Source organism: Ascaphus truei, chromosome 6 (genome assembly GCF_040206685.1).
Source record: "Ascaphus truei isolate aAscTru1 chromosome 6, aAscTru1.hap1, whole genome shotgun sequence".
Lineage (NCBI taxonomy): Eukaryota > Metazoa > Chordata > Amphibia > Anura > Ascaphidae > Ascaphus > Ascaphus truei.
Genome location: NC_134488.1, coordinates 87786026 through 87809856, shown reverse-complemented (window position 1 = coordinate 87809856; position 23831 = coordinate 87786026). Strand labels below are relative to the sequence as shown.

The 23831-nt window shown below is 41.9% G+C and overlaps 1 protein-coding gene across 8 annotated transcripts in view; it reads right to left on the bottom strand.

The window, feature by feature from the left end:
* The window catches only part of CAMTA1 (calmodulin binding transcription activator 1), a 1668879-nt gene that overhangs the window by 326503 nt on the left and 1318545 nt on the right, over positions 1–23831 (bottom strand). For all 8 annotated transcript variants that reach the window (XM_075605012.1, XM_075605007.1, XM_075605006.1 and 5 more), the window contains exon 6: positions 15084–15237. In XM_075605012.1, coding sequence (XP_075461127.1) covers positions 15084–15237 — 154 coding nt within the window. The remainder of the gene's footprint in view (positions 1–15083; positions 15238–23831) is intronic.

Below are 23831 nucleotides of genomic sequence, written 5' to 3'. Positions count from 1 at the left end.
CTACAACTTGGCCCCTTCGAAAGAACCTTAAAGCTACTACCTCAAAGCTGCAAATATATAATACAGCGCCCCAAAACTAAACTGGAAATTGAATAGAAATAGCTTATCTAGCCTTTATGAAAAACATACATTCAACCCCGACTGCTAATTTTAAAGCAGAAATCCAGCCCAAATTTGATTTTTTTTTAAAAATAAAGTGTTTGAAAAGAGGGGGCCCAATAGCTAAACCATACTTTTTTCAGGTCTGGCGACCCACAGTTTTCCACATACTTACACTTTGCGATGCCAGTTTGATTCCTGTATTTTTAAATATGGCGCCGGAGGTCATCCAATATTAAACCACAACGTAATCCGCTGCGGCTTCCTATTGGCCTCGAGTTTGGTGGCAATTTTGTCCCCCACAGAGAAGACTACGGCACCAAAAACAACGTATCCAGGAGTCTCTCAGTTTGCACACCAACTCATGCCACTAAGAAAGAATGACTGAAAGAAAGGCCAACCATACATATGTAGGTCAAAGATAGTTTAAAAAGATCACTGTTTATGTTTATTCTGAGCTTTGCTGTAACAGTTGGCGATAAAACATAAAATAATTGTGCGTGAGCAAAAATGAAATAGATTCCAATAAAAAAGTGCAATGTGAGGAAGATAGAGTTGAAAGTTCCAAAGAATATTCAATGGCTGTTAATCCATGTTTGTGTTGTATAATAGAATACAGGGAGGCCACATCGAGTGTAACCCACCTGTATTCTTTGTGCCAAGTGAAGTCCTGTAAATTGACAATCAAATCCGCTGTGTCCCTGACGTATGAGGGTAACTGTACCACCAGGGGCTGCAGAAATTTGTCAACATACCGTGACAATCCATCTCCCAACGATCCAATGCTCGCTACTATTGGTATTTGGAACTTTCAACTCTATCTTCCTCACATTGCACTTTTTTATTGGAATCTATTTCATTTTTGCTCACGCACAATTATTTTATGTTTGATTCACTTTTTTATTTACAGTTGTTGGGTACTGCAATGGGCACGAGCTTTGCACCATCATACGTGAATTTATTTATGGGTTTTTGGGAAGCACGGTTTATTTTTCACAGTGATAAATCCTTTCGTCAAAATATCATCTTTTATAAGCGGTATATTGACGATCTTATAATAATTTGGAAGGGTGACGAACACACACTGATTTCTTTCACGGATTATCTAAACACTAATGATTTAAATATTAAACTCACTTTTGAACATAACCTCAATCACATTCACTATTTGGATTTGGTCCTGTACATTGACAATAACATGCATATTCAATCAGACATTTACCGCAAGGAGAACTCCAGGAATACACTCCTATGTGCACAAAGTTGCCATCCAAAATCTCTAATTAGAAATATTCCTGGAGCTCAGTTTATGAGACTTAAGAGGCTGTGCTCTGACGATGAGGTCTTTTTGTCTCGATCACGAGAAATGTCTACAAGATTTCTAGCCAGGGGGTATTCCGCCAAAGATGTTGGTGCAGCATTTGACAAAGCAAATGTAACAGACAGAAAAAATCTTATCTGTAAAAGGAAAAAAACAGTCCCTATAGGAGGGAGTGCCAATGCTTTTGATGAAAGAAAAAGTCCTTACTTTATCACCACATTTAATCAACAATCTAAACAGATCTGTGACATCTTTCATAAGCATTGGCACACTTTATTACTGGACAATGATATACGCCCAATTGTCCAAAGTGGACCTAGGTTCACATACCGTAAAGCGAAAACATTGGCATCGCACCTACCACCTAGCATGTTTGTCAGTAAGAGTGGTCCCTCCAATATCAGTAGTATCCCCAAGGGATTTTTCAAATGTGGTAATTGTACCATGTGTCAACACGCATCTCCAACAAACAAGATTACGTGTAAATATAATCTACGTGAATATAAAATTAAGACCTTTCTAAATTGTAACACCAGTTATGTCATATATGTACTTCACTGCAAATGTGGATTAAGCTATGTCGGTCGCACGACAAGGCCATTAAAAATTAGAATGGCAGAACATGCCCGCTTGATCAGGAAAGGTGATTTACTTCATCCCGTATCTAGACACTTTACGTAATGCCTCATGGGAGGCATTAGGAACTTCACCTTTTCTGCCATTGAACATATACATTGCCACCCCAGAGGCGGCAACAGAGAGAACACACTAAATAAGCGGGAGATGTTTTGGATATACACTCTCAACACCCTTCACCCACATGGCATTAACAGTGATTGGGAGTTAAAACATTTCCTATAGCCATGTGAGGCGGAGGGTGCCAGGGGTGTATGTCCATGCGACTGTAACCCAACATATTGCGAGTTGGATTATTACTATATCCAGACGACATAACATTAGGACATACTTTTTTCACGAATGAATTGCTGTACTAAGTATATCTCCAATATATGTTCATGTGCATAAAAAAGTATATATTGTTTGCAATATACTCTGCACCAATCAATATCTTGGTATATCCAGGTAACAACTGTTTCCATTTACTCATTGTAACTTTATTTAGAAATATTGAATAACATTGTAACATTTCTTTATGTCACATCAGAGTTTAAATAATTAATTCTCCACAGTACCATAGTTGTGTAAACAATAATTTTAATATACATTGGTTATTGCTCTACATCCCATTGCATATTATTGATTTTCTTTTGTTTGTATGTTTTTGTATATATGTATGTTTTAACCATGTATTCCACACAGACTCAATGAATGGGTTAAACCCAAACACTGGTTTAACATTAACCTAATTGAGTTCAAAAAAACCTCTTGTCATTTTTGACCATCCAATCAGATTGGGTCTCCACCTATTTAAGGGGTCTGTGTGTTAAGGGTATTATACTCTTTGATAAAGTCCCGGAGAGGGACGAAACGCGTCAGATGCCCCTTCTGAGATGTACAGCATGTACCAATAAAGCTGCTTTTAACTCCAACTGTTCCTGAACCAGACTTTTTGCTGTGACCGCCTTTCACCCATTCTGTTCTACCTACCATATGGCTGGAGCACGCAAGCATTTCACCGCGAGATTTACCCGTCTGGAAGTCTGACGTCATCATTCCTTCCCCACACACGTGGACACGCCGGAGCGCAGGGAATGCAGGGACGCGCCAGCACTCCTCCGTCAGCTGGAAACAGCGTATGCGCGACTGCTCAGCTGGATCCCACACATACCCTGTGATACCGTCACCACGGAGGGAGGACACCCCGGGTGCACGCGCAGGGATTGATAAGACGCCACTGACAACCCTCCAGCAGGTTACCTGCACTACATCGTGGCTAGCTTACAGCAAAGCCACACAAAGATACCAGTGACACCGGGCTAAAGGGTAAGGGCAGCAGCTGTGGCGTAAGGAGGTTCGTGAGTGGAGTGTCCCTGGATGCTTCATCCCCCGCACCCAGCCATAGTCTGCACAACGGGCCCCCCGCCCAGGGTGAGTTCTTACAGTGTATCTTTTTATATTTGATGTCCACGGTGATCTGCTATATACATTCTCTAGTGGACTGTTGGTTTAATCCCACTCTAAGCAATACCAGACTTTAGCAGCATCAGGTTACTTGGGTTTACTCCCTTAGTTTTTCCTGGACACAAATGTGCCAACGGAGGCTCTTCTTCATCCCAGAAGGTCAGGTCCTCTCCTCTGCCTACATTCTCAATGTGTTCTTTACTAGCTTGTTGACTCACTATTAAAATATCACTCATTTATTGTCCATCGGAGGAAATATATTGTGGCCAGTGTGAATTATGAAGGCTTTCTGTCACATTTAGAATTAATTTCACATTAAGTATATTTATAAGGAACCAAGCTTACAATCTGTTAGTGTGTCCAGGAATATAGATTTAACATGTATGTACTACTGTATTCTTTTGTATGAACAAACCTGAAATAACTTTCTAAGGGTACAACTGAAATTCTGTTGCGAGTTCTCTCTTGCTGCCCATCTGTGTGCCAGTCAGTTAAATCAACATATATAGTGGAAATATAAATAAAATAATAAAAAAGTTAGGTTTTCCCACTCCTGTTCATACATAATGTTGAATTACTTTGTGCCCCACAGAGAGTTCATTTCATTTGGGCACAAATTTGTTTGTCAAGGACTATGTACCACCTGATGCCGGCATTGATAATGTCGAGGAGTGAGAACACCCTCTGCCAGATTGTGCAGTTTCAACTGTGGATGTTGTAAAAGGCACCATTTGTAAAATTAGGTTGGTGGTTTCCAACCTTTTTTTTGGTTAAGGATCCCTATAATTATATTGTGAAATTCTGCAGAAAGTATACGGTTATATTGATATAGCCACCATCCCAAGCAGCTGCAGGAATTAATTTGTGCAAAAATGTGGTATACACAGCGTTCCCCACATGACAGCCAATGACGTTTGAGACTGTAAAGATGGCGGAAGCCCAGCCAACCCTTTAGCAAGACTCATGTAGAGCCAGGAAGGGATGTGAAAAACAGTGTTTTGACCACAAGTAGGAGTTGGAGGAACCTGTCAGTACATTTAGAGGTGAATTAGCACTAGCCCTATCTAATTGTAGGCAAGGAACCTTATCTTATGGTTATTCAACATGCTTTAATTTTTTTAGCCGATGAAATCACAGTTTATGGTCAAACGTTTGACTGTGGTTGAAGAAAGAAAGGAATTGGAGTCTACACATAACCATATATTATTTTGACTGTAGTTCTCATGTTAGGCCAGGGCCATGGTCAAAAAGACCGTGTTGAGCCGTGCTGAGCCACGCTGAGCAGATGCACGTACCCCCTGCATCTGTAATCAGCGCGGCTTTAGGAGCCGCTTCCGCATGCGTTCGGAGGCGTATGGAAACGCAGGAGACAGGCAAGTTTAAATTTTGCCGCTGAGGGAAGCGGAGGGCCCGTCACGTGACTGCCAAAAGCCAATGGCAGTCCGTGACGTCGGCGCCGTGACATGGCGCATCAGCCCCGCCTCCCGACCCGGCTCCCACACGGCATTTACAAGCGTGCACGCTGACGCTCATGCAGGGACATTAAAAAGCTCCTGCTTGAGCTGGAGAGCATGAGCGTCAGCGCTGCTCAGCGCTCTTCTTCTCACTATGTCCGAGGCCTAACACACGCTTAACCTTGTATTACTGATATTGAAAATGGCATCTCTGACTAATTATGCACTGAATAACTTTTTGTGAGGATTGGGAGCAGGTGTCGCCCCCGAGATGGCAGCATCAGCAGCAGACTCTGCTCCAGAGTTTGACACTAACTGACTGCTGCTGTACTTCGTCAGCACCTGCTGTGCTGAGCTCACTCAGCAACGAATCAGGGGGCTGATTCTTGCAGCAGCTTCAGCTTCTGTACTCCTCAGCTATTGGCTACTCTCCCTTTATATTCTCACCTATTGCTGCTACAATTTGGCTCAGCATAGATATTCTTTCCTTGTGACGACGTGCTGGTCGCAAGCACTTTATATCGCCTGTCGTGCCTTGCCTTGCCGCTTCGTTGTGTTTTATTTTACAGTTCAACGGAACCTTGGCTTTTCTCTACAATGATCCAGATTCTCTCCAACCCTGGACTACGGCTAGTGACCCCAATGATCCATATTCCTATCCTCGACAACGGCACGTAATACTACGATTCTCCCTTCTCCAGCCCTGACCCGACTACCGATAACCACGACTCTGCATACCGGACACGACCTTGCAGCCTCAGGTCGGTGTTTCTGTGTCCCCACCTCGGCCTCGCTGTTCAGTCCAGTTTGTGGCGGGCACCCGTTACAGTATGCTCATCCCCACAAACATGGACCCCGCTGGACCCTGCACACCGACAACCTTGAAATAATGCAGCAGTACCTAGAGCATATTAAAAACTGGATGGAGCAAATCCACAGCGCGGTATTGCCAACCGCAGATCTGGCACCACGTGCAGCGGTTAAACATACTCCCCTAGTCGCAGATGTCCCAACACAACAAGTGTAAACACAGATTAGGTAGCGCTAACTATATAAATGAACAAACCCTATTATGAGGGATACCTCACATAGGGGGCTGCCTAAATACTAAAACTGACCCCCTGGTCAGATGTTAAACTAGAGAAAAAGAAGATTAGTATTAAAAAGGCGCCAACAATAAAAGGATATATTCACCAACAGGAAGAGACCGATGTGTTAATCACGCCGCCTGTGAGCACCATCTCCCCATGCCTAATCGCTATGGTGGAGATCCCCTCAGCTGTTGTGGGTTTCTAAACCAATGTTTTATTCAATTTGAACTTTCTCCCTCTCGCTTTGTGTCTCAGTGTTCTAAAATTGCCTATATCATATCACTGTTATCTGATGACGCCCTGGCATTGGCATCTCTTATTTGGGAGAGACGGACAGATCTCACGAGTAGCCTATCTTTCTTCACTCTGGAGCTCCAAAGGATTTTCGACACTCCAGGACGCAAGGTAATGGCCTCTTCCTCCCTCCTGCATATCTCTCAAGGCACTCGGACGGTGACCCTCTACGCGGTCAAATTTCGGACCCTCGCAGCAGAGACAAGATGGAACAACGATGTCAGGAACTGTGATCCGCGACGCGCTTAGAGCACTCGTCACCTACCCCAACCCGTGACTGGGCCCTCCGCTCCTTCTGTCATGACGCTTCTCTTCCTTCTCCTGGGACCAGCCGCCATGCTAGGCGCATGCACATCCTGTGCCGAGGTTAATACCACTCTCTCCGGTCCTGCATCCAGACTCAACCCACGCGGCAATGTCATCGGTGTGCAGTGCGCACATGCGGCGCGTGGTTAGCGTGCACATGGCCCGCATCATTTTTCTGCTTCTGGTATCCACCCCACACCTGTCTCCTGCACCCCTTCAGCCTATCACAGTCAGTCTTACTGACACGCCTCCTCCAGCCTGTACCTCATTGGTTTCTGTCTCTTATGTACAGTATGCTCAGCCGGCCCACTGGCAAATCGGATGAGCATAAACCTTCTTATTTGCGAAGTGTTTACTGCTACCCTTGCCTCCACAGTCTTGTCTTGTACTCCGGTTCCTAGTTCCTCTGTTTCTGACCTCGGCTATTCTTCTGGACTCCGCTCTTCTAAACTCCTGACCCTGGCTACCTCCCGACAATCCGCACCTCTCCAACCTCGGCAAAGTACCACGACGATCCGCACCTCTCCAACCTTGACCTCGGCAAGTATCTCTGACTATCCATACCTCTCCAACCCCGACCCAGCTACCTCGACCTATCTACACTCCAGACCTGCCCACGTGGTTGTGGGTTAGTGTTATATACAATCCCCACCTCGGCCTCGCGGTCACACCTTGCTTGTGGTGAGCACTCCATTACAGACGAAGCACTAGCAGCAGTTTTTTGGCCGGGCCTTACGGAAAATCTAAAGGATGAATTTGGAGGATCTCATCACCCTGTGTATCCGCATGGATTAGCGTCTTCAGGAGAGAAGAATGGAAAGGCCTCAGCGCCGAGGAGGTACACGTTCTTTTCTTAATCTTCAAGTGGTTCCCGTTACTGAGATTTCCCTGGTTCTCCCACTGAGAGAGGGGAGAATCACACTGGGAACATTACGTACTTCTCCCTCTTCTTTACCTACTAAGATGATGCTGCCTATCAAGTTGACCGGGAAATCTTTCACGGCCAAAACTCGGGCCTTTCTGGACTCCGGGTCAGGTGATAACTTTATCGACCAGGCTTTTGCAGAGACACACGGCATTCCGTTGATGCAACGAAAATCCCCGGTAAGATTGGAGGCGATTGATGGCAGAGCGCTACAGCCCGTGTATATTTCTTTGGAGATGGCTCTGCTATAGTTGAAGACAGGTATGGATCATACAGAAATGATTCGACTGGACGTAATTCACCCCCCCCACTATTGATGTAATTTTGGGGTTACCATGGCTTCAACTTCATAACCCTGTAGTAGATTGGTCGTCTTCTCACCTCAGACATTGGAGCTCTCGTTGTCATAAGAACTGTTCTGTTCCATCACGGCTGGGGTATCGATACAAGTGGATGCGAAATCGAACCTTCCTAATATCTACTCAGGATGTTTTTGATAAAGTTCAGTCCGAAGAACTACCGCCACACCGGTCCTTTGACTGTTCTATCGATCTTTTGCCCGGGTCGGTGCCTCCACGGGGAGCTCCTATCCACTTTCACCTATGGAGAACCGCTCCATGAAGGAGTACATTCAGGAGAACCTCCAGAGGGGATTCATTTGAAAATCTACTTCCCTTGCGGGCGCAGGGTTTTTCTTCGTTAAAAAGATAGATGGAGCGCTACGGCCGTGTATCGACTACCGAGGACTACATAAAATCACAGTAAAAAATTGATATCCGTTACCACTCATCTCCGAACTGTTTGACAGGTTGCAAGGAGCCTCTATCTTTACCAAATTAGATTTGCAAGGGGCTTATAATCTGGTCAAAATTCACCAGGGTGATGAATGGAAGACGGCCTTTAATACGCGGGATGGCCACTACAAGTATCTGGTTATGCCTTTCGGACTCTGTAACGCTCCTGCCGTATTTCAGAACTTTGTGAACGAGATATTTAGGGACCTTCTCGACAAATATGTCATTGTATACTTGGATGACATTCTGATTTTCTCAAAATCAACACAGGAACATCAAGAGCATGTGAAGCAGGTTCTAAAATGATTACATGAGAATCGCCTGTTCACAAAGCTGGAGAAATGCCAATTCCAGCAAACTAGTATCTCATTCCTAGGATACATCATTTCAGATTCCGGATTAGCCATGGACCCAGATAAAGTCAAAGCCGTTATGGAATGGCCTTGTTCCATCAGCCTGAAGGCGGTCCAGCGGTTTCTGGGATTTGCTAATTATTACCGCTGATTTATTCAGAAGCTTTCTTCCATTCTTCCTTTCTTCTATTCTGGCGCCCATCACTGCCTTAACCAAAAAGGAAGCGGATCCTTCTAAATGGTCTGTGGAGGCGGTTAATGCATTTGATAAACTAAAGTCAACCTTCGCCTCTGCCCCAATTCTGGGTCCCGCTCTACCCTACCCTTCCCTCTGGAAGTAGACACATCGGATGTTGGGGCAGGAGAAGTGCTATCTCAACGAAAAAATTCTATATCCAGATTGCACCTGTGTGCATTATTTCTCCAAAATATTTTCCTCAGCCGAACAAAACTACGACGTGGGCAATTGGGAACTTTTGGCCATAAAGATGGCTTTACAGGAATGCAGGCACTTGCTGGAAGGGATGGAAAATCCAGTGACCATACTCACAGATCACAAAAACCTTTTGTACATTGAAGGAGCTCGCTGATTGGGGTCACGACAAGCGCAGTGGGCATTATTCTTTTCTCGCTTTAACTTCATTATCCCTTACTTGCCAGGCTCCAAAAAACGTGAAGGTGGACGCTCTTTCCCATCAATTCTTGGTTGATGATACTGCAGAGGATCACGATTAACCTATTCTTCCATCTTCACGCATCATCTCAGCGGCTACCTTGAACTCCCTATACGTCATCGTTCAGGATTAAACCCAAATCCCAGAGGGTCTCATGGTTCCAGAAGGACGCCTGTTCGTCTCACCAGCCTTCCAAAGAAAGGTATTGGAATGGGGACATAGTTCAAAACTTCTATTCATCCGGGTGAAAGGAGACCATCAAACTACTGGAACAAAACTTCTGGTGGCCTGGGTTTCAGAAGGATGCTAAAACCTTTATAGCCGCTTGTCCTGTGTGTGCCTGGACCAATACACCCAGGAATCAACCAACAGGGTTATTACAACCTCTTCCGATTCCTTATCGGCCATGGACACATATCTATGGACTTTGTGGTAGAGCTTCCCTTATCTAAGGGTATGACTACGATCCTGGTGTTCATAGATCGCTTTTCCAAACAGGCTCACTTTATCCCTCTGAAGGGACTACCTAATGCCGCCAAGCTTTCCGAGTTCTTCATCCGTGAAATGTTCTGACTTCATGGAGTTCCTCAAGTCATCGTGCCTGATCGGAGTTTGCAGTTTCTCTCTAAATTCTGGAGGGCCTTCTGCGACCAGCTGGGGGTATCATTGCACTTTTCTTCCACGTACCATACCCAGTCTAATGGACAAACAGAGCGAACAAACCAATCGCTTGAACAATTTATCCTTTGTTTTGTGTCTGAGACCCAAGGTGACTGGGATGACCTCTTGCCACGGGCGGAATTCTCCCATTCTCCCATCTCAGGACTCACCGTTATTCGTCAACTTTGGCTCTTCCCTCCTGTAAGGATCCGTCAGGCGCCGCGCGCTCAGCACAAGCAAAACTTAACCTCCACACGTCCAGCTACCAGCACCGCTCCCAAACCTCACCCTGAGGCCTGTCGTCATCTTAGGAGCGCACGCGCAGCCCGCGTGGACCTAAATGCCAACTCCGCTGGCTCCGCCTCCTGGTTCCCTCCCTGTGGTGACATCATCAGCAGGCGACACGCACATACTGCACGTGTGCAACGCGTACCTGTTTCCCCTTAGTAATTCATCAGGAAGACTCCACACACCTGCCTCTTTCAGCTGAGCTTCCTATCAGAATCCTGCTCAGTAACAAGTCTCCTGCTCTGATTGGTCACTACTCCCTGTAAATACTCTGCAGTGCCAGAGTCTCATCGGCTGAGCATAATCTCTGTTTGTGCATGCTTCCAGCTTTGTTTGCCTTGTCTTGTTGCCTGACCCTGCCTGTATTCGAACTCCGCTCTTCTCCTTTCCTGACCCGGCTTACATTTGACCATTCATATCTCTCCAATCCTGACCTCGGCTGAAGCCCCCTCAACGATCCATAACTCTCCAATCCTGATCTCGGCTAAAGCACCCTCAACGATCGTACCTCTCCACTACTGACTCCGGCAAGTATCAAGACTATTCTCACTTCTGTTACCTGACCCAGCTACCTCGACTACTCTACACTCCAGACGCTCCCACACGGCTGTGGGTTGGCGTTACATACATTACCCTACCTCAGCAGCGTGGTCACATCTTGTTTGTGGTGAGCATATCATCACACCTCCCAGGAACTGCATCCAGAGTCCCAGCCGTGAATAACCGGATCCAGCAGCTACAGGAGCTATGGGGGAAGATTCAGAAAAATCTCCAGAGGGCAGTGACCACACAAAAAACACAAGCGGATCGGCATCGCCGGGACAGGCCAGTATACCATCCCAGTTACAAAGTTTGACTATCTACTAAAAACATACACCTCAGCCAAGTTATCTCCAAAATTCATCGAACCTTTTGATATCACTGAAAGGGTCAATCCGATAGCATACCGACTACGTCTTCCTCCATCCATGAAGATCCCGTCTGTATTTCATGTCTCCTTATTAAAACCCTTTGTACAGGATCCCAGGTCTCTTGTGCCCGCGCCTCCTCCGGAACCTCTCCTAGTGGAAGGACAACAGGAGTTCAAGGTGCAGACGATCCTGGACTCCAGATTGTCCAGAGGTAACATTCAGTACCTTGTTCATTGGAAGGACTTTGGCCCTGAAGAACGTACCTGGATCCCCAAGGATCGACTTCACCCTCCTCGTCTGGTACAGGCTTTCCACAAGAGATATCCCTCGAAGCCGTGCCTGGTGCGCCTGGAGGTCGCTCCTGAAGGTGGGGGGGGGAGGGGAGTAGTACTGTGAGGATCGGGCACAGACGTCGCCCATGAAATGGCAGCATCAGCAGCAGGCTCCAGAGTTTGACACTAACTGACTGCTGCTGCTCTTCGTCAGCAACGAATCAGGGGACTGATTCTTGCAGCAGCTTCAGATGCTATACTCCTCAGCTATTGGCTACTCTCCCTTTATATGCTCAGCTATTACTGTTGCAATTTGGCTGAGCATAGATAATCTTTCCTTGTGACTACGTGCTGGTCGCAAGCACTTGATATCGCCTGTCGTGCCTTGCCGTGCTGCTTTGCTGTGTTTTATCTTACAGCTCAACGGAGCCTTGGCTTTTCTCTACAACGATCCAGATTCTCTCCAACCCTGGACTACGGCTAGTGACCCCAGGGATCCATACCTTCTCCTATCCTCCTCACGGCACATAATACTACGATTCTCCCTTCTCCAACCCTGACCGGGTACCCATGACCACGACTCTGCATTCCGGACGCGACCTCGCGGCCTCAGGTCGGTGTTTGTGTATCCCTACCTTGGCCTTGCGGTTCAGTCCAGTTTGTGGTGGGCACCCGTTACACTTTTCATCTTAATATACTGAATAAACATGTCTTATAGTCTCACACCAGATAAGATACTTAAGAAATGTTCACCTGTGTTGATAACATTCCCTATAAAATCAGTTATTATGGAGCAATGTGCTAAAGTATTTATGACCAGATGCAGGGTATTTTTGTCATTGCATTACAAATTAAGGCGTAGAAAGAAAGAAAAAAAATTATAATTAAAATTACAATTGTATTTAAAGTTAAAAAAAAAAAATGTTAATACTAAATAGCAATGTATTACTTCCTGACATTATAAAAATGATAAAGGAAAAAACAGCATACAATAATATACCCTGGAGTAAATTTCCAATCAAGCACACAGTGGGGGAAAAGTTAAATAGATTGTAAAGGCAATAGATAACAAGTTGATGTTATTTAAAAAGGTAGTAAATTAGTAATTTGTTTATTGTGCTGTCTTTTCCATAAGTTTTTTTTTGTATTATTCAGTTAATTTTAAAATAATATTGATAACCTGAATCTAGAGATCCCTGCTTTTTGGATCCTAAACTATGTATCTAGGTTATCTTAACAGAGATAATTATGTAGATTTGCCTAAAATAACATGTTCCTTATTACTGCTCAGCTCAAATGATGTGATTGCACTGAGCTACATATCTTTTTTCATCTGCTTTTAGCACGATAGTCGATGCTGTTCACAAATTAATTGGAGATGTTTCTTATAGTTGTGCAATGTTCTACAAAGTATAGTTTATCTGTGATAGATGGTCCTCTGCATATTACCTTGCAATCAGCATGAAAATGAAATTCAGTATTTTTGTTTGTGCACTGTACCCACTGAGGCATGACACATTTTAGACAAGATAACCTACTGAGGCAGCATTTTGATATTATTTCAATGGATTATTAAATCATCAATATTACAATTTTGGTTTGTGTGATACTGTTGTATTCAAAATACTAGGGGCCTCATGCAGAGAGCAGCGCTATTTAGAATTGTAGAGGGGGAAAATTTTTAGCTTTTTTGGAGAGTTTTTTTATCCATATGCAGAAAGGGCAGAAAACTGCATTTAGAAGCCTTTCTGCATATGGAGAGTTTCAACCAGCGCTATAAGCGCTGTTGAAACTACTGGCGGAAAAATCGCGTTTTTTTTCCCCTCCACCGGCCGCGGAGCGCCAGCTGCTTGGTGGAGAGGAAAAATGTTGAAAATCGCGCCATTTTTTTGGCGCGAACAGCCACTCGATGGCGATCGGGGCTCTCTGCATACGGCAGAAAAAAAAACTGGAGAGATTAGAAACTCTCCAGCCGCGCGGCGAATTTCAAGCAACAAAAAAAAAAATGGCGCTTTTTTTTTAACTTGCCTTTTCCGCCGGTTTAAAGCTCCATTTTCGCCGGCAAATGGCGAGATTCCTTTTTGCGCTGCTCTCTGCATGAGGCCCTAGGTTTCATTTTTATATATTTTTCAAATATGATGTAAAAAAGTAATGATATAAAAGGCCCCGTTTACAGCTGCAGTAACATGTACTACATATGTGCTTACCAATAACATTGCTATTTTGCTATATGAAACTATAATTGTTCTTCTAGTAAGATTACTTGTGGTGTAGACCCTCTTTTTGATACTGTACATCTTGTGAGTTCACATGAAATTTCAGGTTCTCTTTAGTTGAACGATTGTTTTTATGCAGGTATCCAGTAGTCTCTGACAATGGTGAGAAGAGTTGCCATATTTTCTAATTAAAAGTATTAATCACTATTAATATACTAATGTGTATTCTATGTCAAGCCAAGAACTGCTGTAATGCATTGGCTGCTCCCAATGAAGGAGTTGAGGGATGTAGACCCAGTTAAGGGGGACAAAAGTTGGCAGAGTTTTTGAGTGGAGGGATATTGATGGGCCAGGAATCAGCAGGAAAGAGGAGCCCGGCAAAAGTAAGTTGTGCCCCAATGTCCGCTGTAAGCCAGACCCCTTCCACTAACCTAGTGATGGCCATGGCTGACACATCGTGATATTGAGGGTTATACCAAGCCAGCATTACCACTGAATTCTGTTCAAAATACAGTGAGTAATTACAGGATATTGTGGTGCAATTGAGGTTCATAAAAATCTGTATTACTGGCCAAAATAAGTGGAGTTCAATTAAAACTTCACTCATTTTTTTGCAAAGCACACTGCAGTGTCGGTTTAATTCTTTCCGGATTCTACCATACCCCCACATATTGGGGATCCCAGAGCACTCGTGTCAGTTATTTTGAGTTATTGTGAGTGCACCTATTCCTTCATCCAAAATAAGCGGAGTGAATCGAGAAGTGACATTTAATTATACATACAGTATTTGAAAAACAGCTTCAAGTCATCTTTAGTGGTGGAAAGTACTGTACATTATAAGGGCAATCCCTCCTAGCACCAAAGTAAACTAATGGCAATAAAGGCGGTTACAGCTGGGTGATTGATACATTCTTTACACTAACCTGATGCCTACAGTATAAGCATTTGGAGAAATGTTTATGTAAACACGGTGAGCAGAGACTTTGGATGGGTTTAATTTACTCTGGCTATTCTGTTTCGTGTGATGTCATTGTGTGTTTAGCAAATGCTGCATCACCCTCCCTTTATCTTCATTGGCTCTTTAACAAGGACAGGGTGAGCCAAGGGTACATAAAACACGTAATTCACAAACATTTCATTATTAATTTCCCAAAAATGCAAGTAGCCTAAATCTTTGCTAGGAACATGGTCACGTTGGTTTAGGGAAGCCAAGTAGACTATTGAATTCTTTACAAGGGTTGTTTTCTGGCTGGGTGCATGGGATTGCACCTTTAAGTGGAAAAGTTGGATGTACGTTTGAGCAATCAAATATTGCAGTAGTTACACCAAAAAAAGTCACTTACACATAGGTTTAAGCTGTCCTATGAGTTCCTCCTTTGTCCACTTCGCCCACTCCTTCTTGTCTGTGTTGATTGAGCATAGAATGGGGCCACATGGCTTTCCACAATCCTCTATTGCAGGAACATTCAAGTAGTGTACCAATACAATGTCAGGATTCTACGGAGACAGAAACAATGGCAAGCTCAGTTTTGCATTCTCTTTATGATACAGTATGTGAAATATACAAGGTCAACAACAGTACGTCTTGAAATTACTGAATGAAGTAGAAACAAACCACTTTAAATAGAGCATCTAATACTATAAAATCTAATGGTTTGTTCAATGCCAAACCACCAGATTTATTACAGAGTTCTTAGGAGGTCAAGCCACCTGGAGTCAGCAGACTTAATGTATGAAATCTTAGGTTTGCGTAAATTTACTTACCACCATTTATAAAATCTGGTTTAAATGAAATCACTAGTATAATTAGAGCATTATTACATAGGGTTTAAATCTAATCAGTCGTCTCACTAATGCAACCAAACCACTACAAACTTTAGATAAACTACCTCATTAGTATACCATTAGTATATCATGCAATTTCATCTCAAATCATCTCATGAGTAGCTATTACGATGCTGTTTGTGCCTTACTGCTATTGCTCTGAATACCAGTTGTGCTAGTAAATAAAATGTTTAATATGCGATTGGGAATTGCAATTTATTAAAGTTTTTCTCCTGGGTTATGTTTTGTAATAAGGTGATCCATTTTACAAAGTGAAAATGCTGCCCTATTAGTGTATTATGCTATCACTCACAAAGAATAATAATTAAAAAAACAACACAATCAAGGGTTTCTAAAATCAAAGCAACGTCCTCATTTTCCATATTTTATATTTTTCCCCATAAATTCATCATCAAGTAGTCTTTAAACAGTTTATTGTGAAATGTATGACAAAATATTCTGCTTTGTAATGAATGGAGCGTCGTAAAGTTGAGATCACTTTAGATCTTTGAATGATAATATTTATCAATGTCTCCCTGAGGTAAAATTTGTGCAAAAAAAACTACTATATTTATATTACTTATTTAAAAAATTGAACAAAATAAAATTACTTTTATCATGCCAATTGTCATTTTGTTTATTGAAATTTGGTTTTAGTAGAATAGAAAGGCAAAACAATCTAGGAAAACATATGTTGCCTTTTTTGCAGAAAGTATTAAACAAAATAATTTTAGCAATGCTTTAAATGCAGAATTTTTTAAGGAATGCATTTTGTGCTTGCATATAATTATATTCATTATGTACATTTTGCCACTTTAAACAGAAAGAAAATCTCAAATGCAACTTCAACATTTTCAAATTGACTTAGTCTTGCCAAGTTTCTAAATGGTTTAAACAGACTTAGTTAAAAATTAAAGATAATTATTACTCACAGCAAATTCGTAATAACCACTTTCTTCCCCCCCCCAAATAGTGATCCACCACAATTACATTCCATTTACACAGGCGCCATCAGCACAAATACTAACAGAATGTTTACTCTTATTAAATGAATCATCCAAATAGTGAAGCACAACAATAATTCCTACCAGTATGTTCCCATGGAGACTGTACAATGGATAATAACAAGATTGAAAGTGTGGCTTCTTCTCCACCACCAATGTGCTCAATTTATCACAATTTGTTTCTATTTTAAAAATGTTCAAAATAAATAATGTTTTGGTATCAATATATATAATCTGTTCGGTTAAAGTAGGCATTTTGTGTTCCAACACAAATTGAGTTATTACCAGAAAGTGTAGTAAAGCGCAAATGAGGGAGAAGGAGTAGGTAGTATATTGGAGAAACTGATTGATAAGTTACAAGCTTTAAAACCTCATAGGGTTGTTTTTCAGGTCTGGCATAACAGAATATATTATATACAGTATTGTAAAGAGATGGTATCAGAATATTTAGAAGATATGAGATATTATGACAGGGTGGATGCTGGCATGCTGATGTGACAATTACTAGAGGAAGCACAGGAAGCTTTATTTACCAACTGATAAATCAGAATATTGTGTTATAATGCAGATTATAGGCTAAAGCAGTTAAATTCAGGGTATTATTGAAACCCCTGCTCTCTGATTGGTTAAAATTCCAGGCATTATCCAATCAGTAATGGCCCGGAATTTTTGGCACCCTGCCAAGTTTTTCAGCCAATCAGCTTTTAGTTCTCATTCACAAAGAGGGAACTTAGCTCTATGACAGGGCATGTGATTGGACAGGAGGCAGCAGCAAGGCACTGACTCCTCCCCCACCCTGCCTGCAGAGAGCTCCGCACAGGAGAGTGAGGGGAAAGGTTTGTGTGTCTGCTGTGGGTGTGTTTTGTGGGTGTATAAGGGGCAGCAGTCTGTTTTATTGGTGTGTGTCTGCTATGTGTGTTTTGTGGGTGTAGAGGGGGGCTGCAGTGTGTGTGTTTACAAGGGGCTGCAGTGGTGTAGAGAGGAGGCTGTTGGTGTGTGTTTTGTGGATGTAGAGCTGGCAGAGTGTGTTGGTTTATGTGTGTCTGTAGTGTGTGTTTTGTGGGTGCAGAGGGTGGCTGCAGTGAGTGTCTTCAGTATGTGTTTTGTGGGTGGAGGAGGGGTGCAGAGTGTTTTGGTGCAGAGTGTTTTGTGTGTGTCTGCAGTGTGTGGGTTAACAGGGGGCTGCAGTGGATGTAGAGGGGGCTGCTGGTGTGTGTTTTGTGGATGTAGAGGGGGCAGCAGTCTGTTTTTTTTGTGTGTGTCTGTAGTGTATGTTTGTGTGTGTAGAGGGGGGGCTGGTGTGTGTGTATGTTTTGTGAGTGTAGATGGTGGAGGAGGGAGGGCTTCAGTGTGTGTGTGCATGTGTATAGAGGGGGGGGGGGGGCTGTGTGTATGTACAATTTCCTTTTAATAAACTTGCAGTAAAAGCATAAGAATGTAGACAATCATGCTGATAAAAATCAATATGACTACAAAAGTGTCTATCTTTTTTATGAAAAATGTAAAAATAAATAAAAATGAAAAAAAAAAAGCCTACATTTAGCCTATAATAGTAATAATCCCACCTGAACAGGGCATTATTGACCAATGTTCTTTGGGGATTAATACTTAAATATTAAAAAAATAGAGAAATTCGGTACCTTTCTCAAGTTGTATATATTTTAAAGGAGCAAATCGAAGCGCCTTTTTTTTACAGGATTGAAGCAGGGGCTCTTCAGAGCTGAACTCAATTAATTTCAGCTCCGGAGACCCCCTGATTCCCGATATGCAGACCTCCAAAGGGGGTGCCTGGTATCTCAGCAAAGTTAGCCGCCTATGGAGGTCTGTACATCCAGGGGGTCCCTGGAGCTGAAATGAACGAGATTTAACTCCGGAGACCCCCTGCTTCAATCCTGTTCCAAAAAAATTGTAAAAAAATTAAAAATAAATGAAAAGTGCTTTGATTGTCACTTTAAATTGAATGATATTACCTCTACAGCAAGGGTGCGCAAACTGGGGGGTACCCCCAAGATTCTCTGTGGGGGGCCCATGGTTTACAGAGGCCCCACGCTTCCCAAAAGCATTTAAATTAAATGCCAGGGGAGCGGCGAATGCCTTTGTAAACGTCACTTTCCTTGGCTCAGACGGCTTCTGGAGACCAACGCAGCATCAATGGCGTAGCAGGGTCACATGATACTGCATTGCCATGGTGTCACGCGATGTCAGAACACCGGAGATAGGTAAGGATGGCGGGAGAGCTGGCATGGGGGCGCATGGGCAAAAGAGTGCGCACCCCTGCTCTACAGGGTAACATCTCTGGAATGAGCAACCAAAACTAAACATGTATCAATACAGACAGTCCCTTATTTGAGGTGCACTTCTCTGATGCAGTGAAAATTCACTTAGTTAGAATGGTAGTACTATACATGTAGAGAACCTACCAGACCCTTTAAAATGTTACTTTTAATTAACCTCTTAACTAATATAAACCATAAAGGACCTCCTCTAAAAGATTACATGAAAAAAGTAACTAATCGTTGGTAAACTTAAAATACACTAGTGTGTTTAAAAAGTTTTAAGTTTAAAAGTACAAATTGTTAAAAGGTCTGAGAGAACAGAGTGTACGGTAGAAGTGTTGATATAGAAAAGAAATAAAGAAGCCAGTAGCTATTAGAAAGTAACAAAAAGTCAGTAGCTATTAGTGGCAAGGTGCCAGAATACTCATATAGCTATAGTGGGGGAGAGCGTTCTGCAGGTACACCGACTACCCGCTCTGAGTTTCAGACATCGTGGTGTGTGACTCTTCCCCCAGAAGAAGCTGGTATAATGGTGAAACATGCATTGGGTGCGTCATCATGCAAGATATCCTTTGTGACATCAGACACCATTCAGGAACCCTGCAGCATTAATCCTTTCTGTTTTCAACTCTGCAATCGGAACGGTACCACGCGTGATTGCACCACCAAAAACAGCAAGTCCGGCTAATCTGTACACATTGTTTCTTATAATATCAATGTACTGTATACTACTTCAACATGTTGTCTTTTCAACTCATTTAAAATGTCCGAGGTGTAGACAGACTATAATGCTTTTTCAAAATCTATGAATGCTAAGCTGAGTGGTAGATCGTATTCGTTACTTTGGGAAATCACTTCCTGAACCACTTGGCACAGCAACGTCCAAAGTCTGTTGCAGCCGATTGGTGAGTATCTTCATAAAAATCTTGTAAGTGATTTGAAGAAGACTGTAGTTCTTGAAATCTTCTTTGTCTCCTTTTAAATGGATGCGGATAACTATGGCATTGCTCCGTTGTACTGGCATTTTCCTGTTATTTAAGCAGCATGTAAAGAGTTTTGGAAGGATTTTCTCTACTTCTTCTCCAGTTTCTTTCAAGATTGAACGAGATGAGGCGGTGCAGCTGCCTTGTGAAAAAGATGCAGACCAGAACTGGATCACAGGTAAATGCAAAGAGCTTTAATGACACATAACAGCCAGACGAACCACTCTTACGCATTTCGCACGGGAGACCACGCTTTATCAAAGGGTGTGAGACTCCCATTCTTTCAAGATTGGACTGGTATTTCCATTTTCACTGTGGGCCTTCCATTTCTTCAAGAATTGTATTACCGTTGCTACTTCTTCTGTTCCTGTTTGAGTGCCATTATTTGTTTCTTCACAATTATAAGTTGCTATGTATGAAAACACCAGAAAGTTGTTATATTCAAATATCTAGTCAGTACAACCGTAATGGGGGCTGCTCATTAATACCTAGTAGATGATGAATCATAGTGTGCAGTTGTGTCAGACGGTTGGGCTGAAGTCTACATTCTGGCTCATGCGGCTTCAGTCCAACATGAGACCTTTCTTAAGGTGAGTTCTCTTTCTCTCTGTCCAGTCTTTCTTTAAAAATGTTTATGGCGATGTGTTTGGATCATGGACTAGAATAGTGTTGAAACAGGTAAGATCTCGTCCTCATCCCTCTTATAATTTGGTTTACATTGGAATACACAATGGAGACTGTATAATGTATAATTACAAGATTGCACATGTAGTGCAGTATTTCTGGAAATAGCTAAAGAGTTTCTTCACTGAGTAACGCCTTCCCTTTCCAAAATAGCTTAAGGGTACAAATGGAGTAATGTTGATGCAAAGGAATGCAACATTAAATTGACTTTTTTAGGATCAACTTATCAGAATTCACATCTGCTGTTCTAAACATGTTGTCCTCACTGTTCTGAGGCATCCAAAGTTGCATTGAACCTGATTACTTTGTGTTTAGCCTAAATACGAATCCCCCATAGAGACAGTAAGTTCCACTTACACACAACACAAAAGGGAGACTGTGACATGTCTAATTCCTATTTTACAAGCAGCTGGTAACTGTTGAAATTAAGTAATCCCTAGTTTGCAAATCTCAAATATTATAAACCCTGGGTCCTGCTTTTTGTAAACATTAATTACAATTATATACATAAGGTATTGATTTTTTTTCCTAGTAATGTTTCTACTGCCTGTTCAATAAGAGGGCCAAAATATGTAAAGTATGAAGCATCCCATAAAAAAGACCTCTACCCAAATATGGCACAATAAATATTACAATTGTGAAGACTAAATACAGTTGATGTTGTGCTGACAGGTTTACCTTTATTTAAGAATCAAGTGAGAATACTGCAAACCCATCTGACTTATGTAAAAAATGAGACTGGCCAATTTATTGTCGGTAATTATATATTTAAAAATTGATAGTTTTTTTATCAGCAGAGTTTGGGCATGGTTTCTTGAGAGCTCTAAAGTGTTCAGAAGAATTATGTTTTTCAGGTATGAATTTTCACCTACAGTATAAAGAAGAGACTTCCAAGGTCTTGAATAGTTTGTAGAACTACATTTTATATACATTTCTATTAAACTCTCAGGTTGGTCCATTTAAATTATCCATCCAGTTTTTTCCCTGGCCTCAGTCCACAGCAATTGTAAACATTTGCTTTTTCATCTTGGTCATCAATTACTGTAGCACAGTCATAAAAAGATCAACTCAACTCACAAAATCTTAAATGCATGATTTTAATGTAGTCCTCGGATGTGCTCAAGTGTGGATACTCCTAACCAAAAGTGTCTGAATAAAAACAAACAAACATGTCAGTGGCAAGTGCTTTAGTTTATAAAACTGTAATGTTATATAGCTTTTGTAAACACTTGATTTAGGTGACATGACACAGGCTGCCTCTTTTTGTTCATGAATAGACAGTCACATATTTCCCTAATCAGCAGCCCTGGCTCTTATCTTTTGAACTGTTGAGTTCTATCACAAGAAAGACAAAGAGGTGAGGTGTCATCGGAAGGTTCGCCAATATATCATGGTGGATATAATTTCATGACTTGATGCTTTAACTCTTGTATACAAGTCTATTCTTAAGGGGTTGTTGCTGTGTATGTGGCTTGCGGTGGTGATGAATAAGTGCTATTAATAATACTAAATCAGTTGTAACCCCTTCTGTGCTAGAGAGGTTTTCAACACTTTGAATTACAACAGAATAAAGCTGTGTTTCTTTTTATGACGTTCATGTTAAATTAAATGAGCCATATAAACATATATTGCAATTATTAAATGCCAACCTTCCAAGTTATCATTGCAGTACTTCGATTTGCAAACTGAGCTACTGAATCGTTACTTTAATTTAAAATTGGTTACACATCTTCCAAAAAAAAAAGACCAATTTGTTTGAAGATGCAATGAGAATTACTTTCACATATTCCGTGTTTATTCTAAGTCTGCTTCAATTGATAACACAAAAGCATAATAATTGCCTGACTGGCTAAGCTGTTACCTACAACATGAATTACGTCTTAACCAGACCTTAAATCATGACTGTCTGTTGGACTGCTAGGTAAATTGTATTTTTTTTTTTACTATTGGGGTGATCCGATGAAGGACTCTGATAGTTTTGAAAAGCTTGTAACATATCAACTACTTCTTGGTCCAATAAAAGGTATCATATCACCTACATATCAACCCTTCCTTTGCTACTATATGGAAGAAAGGACCAACACGGCTCCCCATCCTTCTTTGCTTACTATTGTGGTGACATTTATGTAAGTCAGCAAAATTGGTCCTAAAAACAGATCAGTTCCCCACAAAAAACAGTACCTATATTTTAAGACAAACTGAGACAATAGGAAGGCGGTCCCTGCACCAAGAAGTTTACAATCTAGAAGGAGGGGATAAGTTACACCTGGAACAGCCATTTATGGGCGTTTTGGACGTTATTCATTCATTTGCATTAGAGCCGATCAGGGCACTATCACACAGAAACTCGCATTGGGAGTAACGGCACTATTTGAGTTGATTGAATAACCCTTTATCTGTAGGTTCATATCCAGCTGTGAAGCTCCGTATTTCTGTCGCAGGTTGTTATTTTTTCTCTTTCGTGCTGGACACAAAATAAAGCTGCTGGTCAACTTAGTTCTGCTTGGTTGAGCCTTCGTGCTCTTTGTATCCGGCATAAATAGTGAGTAAAGGCACTGACTCTGATAACAACCACACTAAGTTTGAAGCAGGGGAACCTAGTTTAATGCCCGGTGTCAGTTCCTTGTGACCTTGGGCAAGTCACTTTATCTTCCTTGTGCCTCAAGCACCAAAAACATGGATTGTAAACTGTACGGTTAGAGACTGTGTCTGTAAAATTCCTATGTGCTGCATACCACGCTCTATACTGTAATTGTGAAGCGCTTTGAGTCTCATTGGGAGAAAAGCACTATATGAAATAAATATATTATTTACACTATTATTCAAGGATCAAATGCACCCATGTTCTACATATGTATATATATGATTCACCAGTGTCCGTTTGTCACACTTTGTCTCCCTTTTTGCTACCCAGTCATGTGATACATCAGTGGACAAGTCTTCTCTTCACCTGTACTTTCTGTTAACGTTGTGTATTTTTGCGTTTCCTAAATTTTTACTCCATAATTTTACTAAAACCGTTTTAGTCTTTGCTTTAGTCTCCACTTTGTCATCACTGGGCTGCATGTATTCCATTGGGCCCCTCTGAAAAGCTCATCAATTACTTGAAAGCTTACTATTTAAAATGGGTACTTAATCACTATTAAAGGCTACAAACGACAGGCTATTCCTCGGAAATTCAGATTACTTTTGCTTCATTTGCGTTACATCCCCTGCATGTGCACGGCCGGTGCTAGTAATATATATAATACATATATCCTTTTAATTAAATGAAATAATGGAAAATAGAGATCAGCAAATAAGAGATGAATAATTGGAGG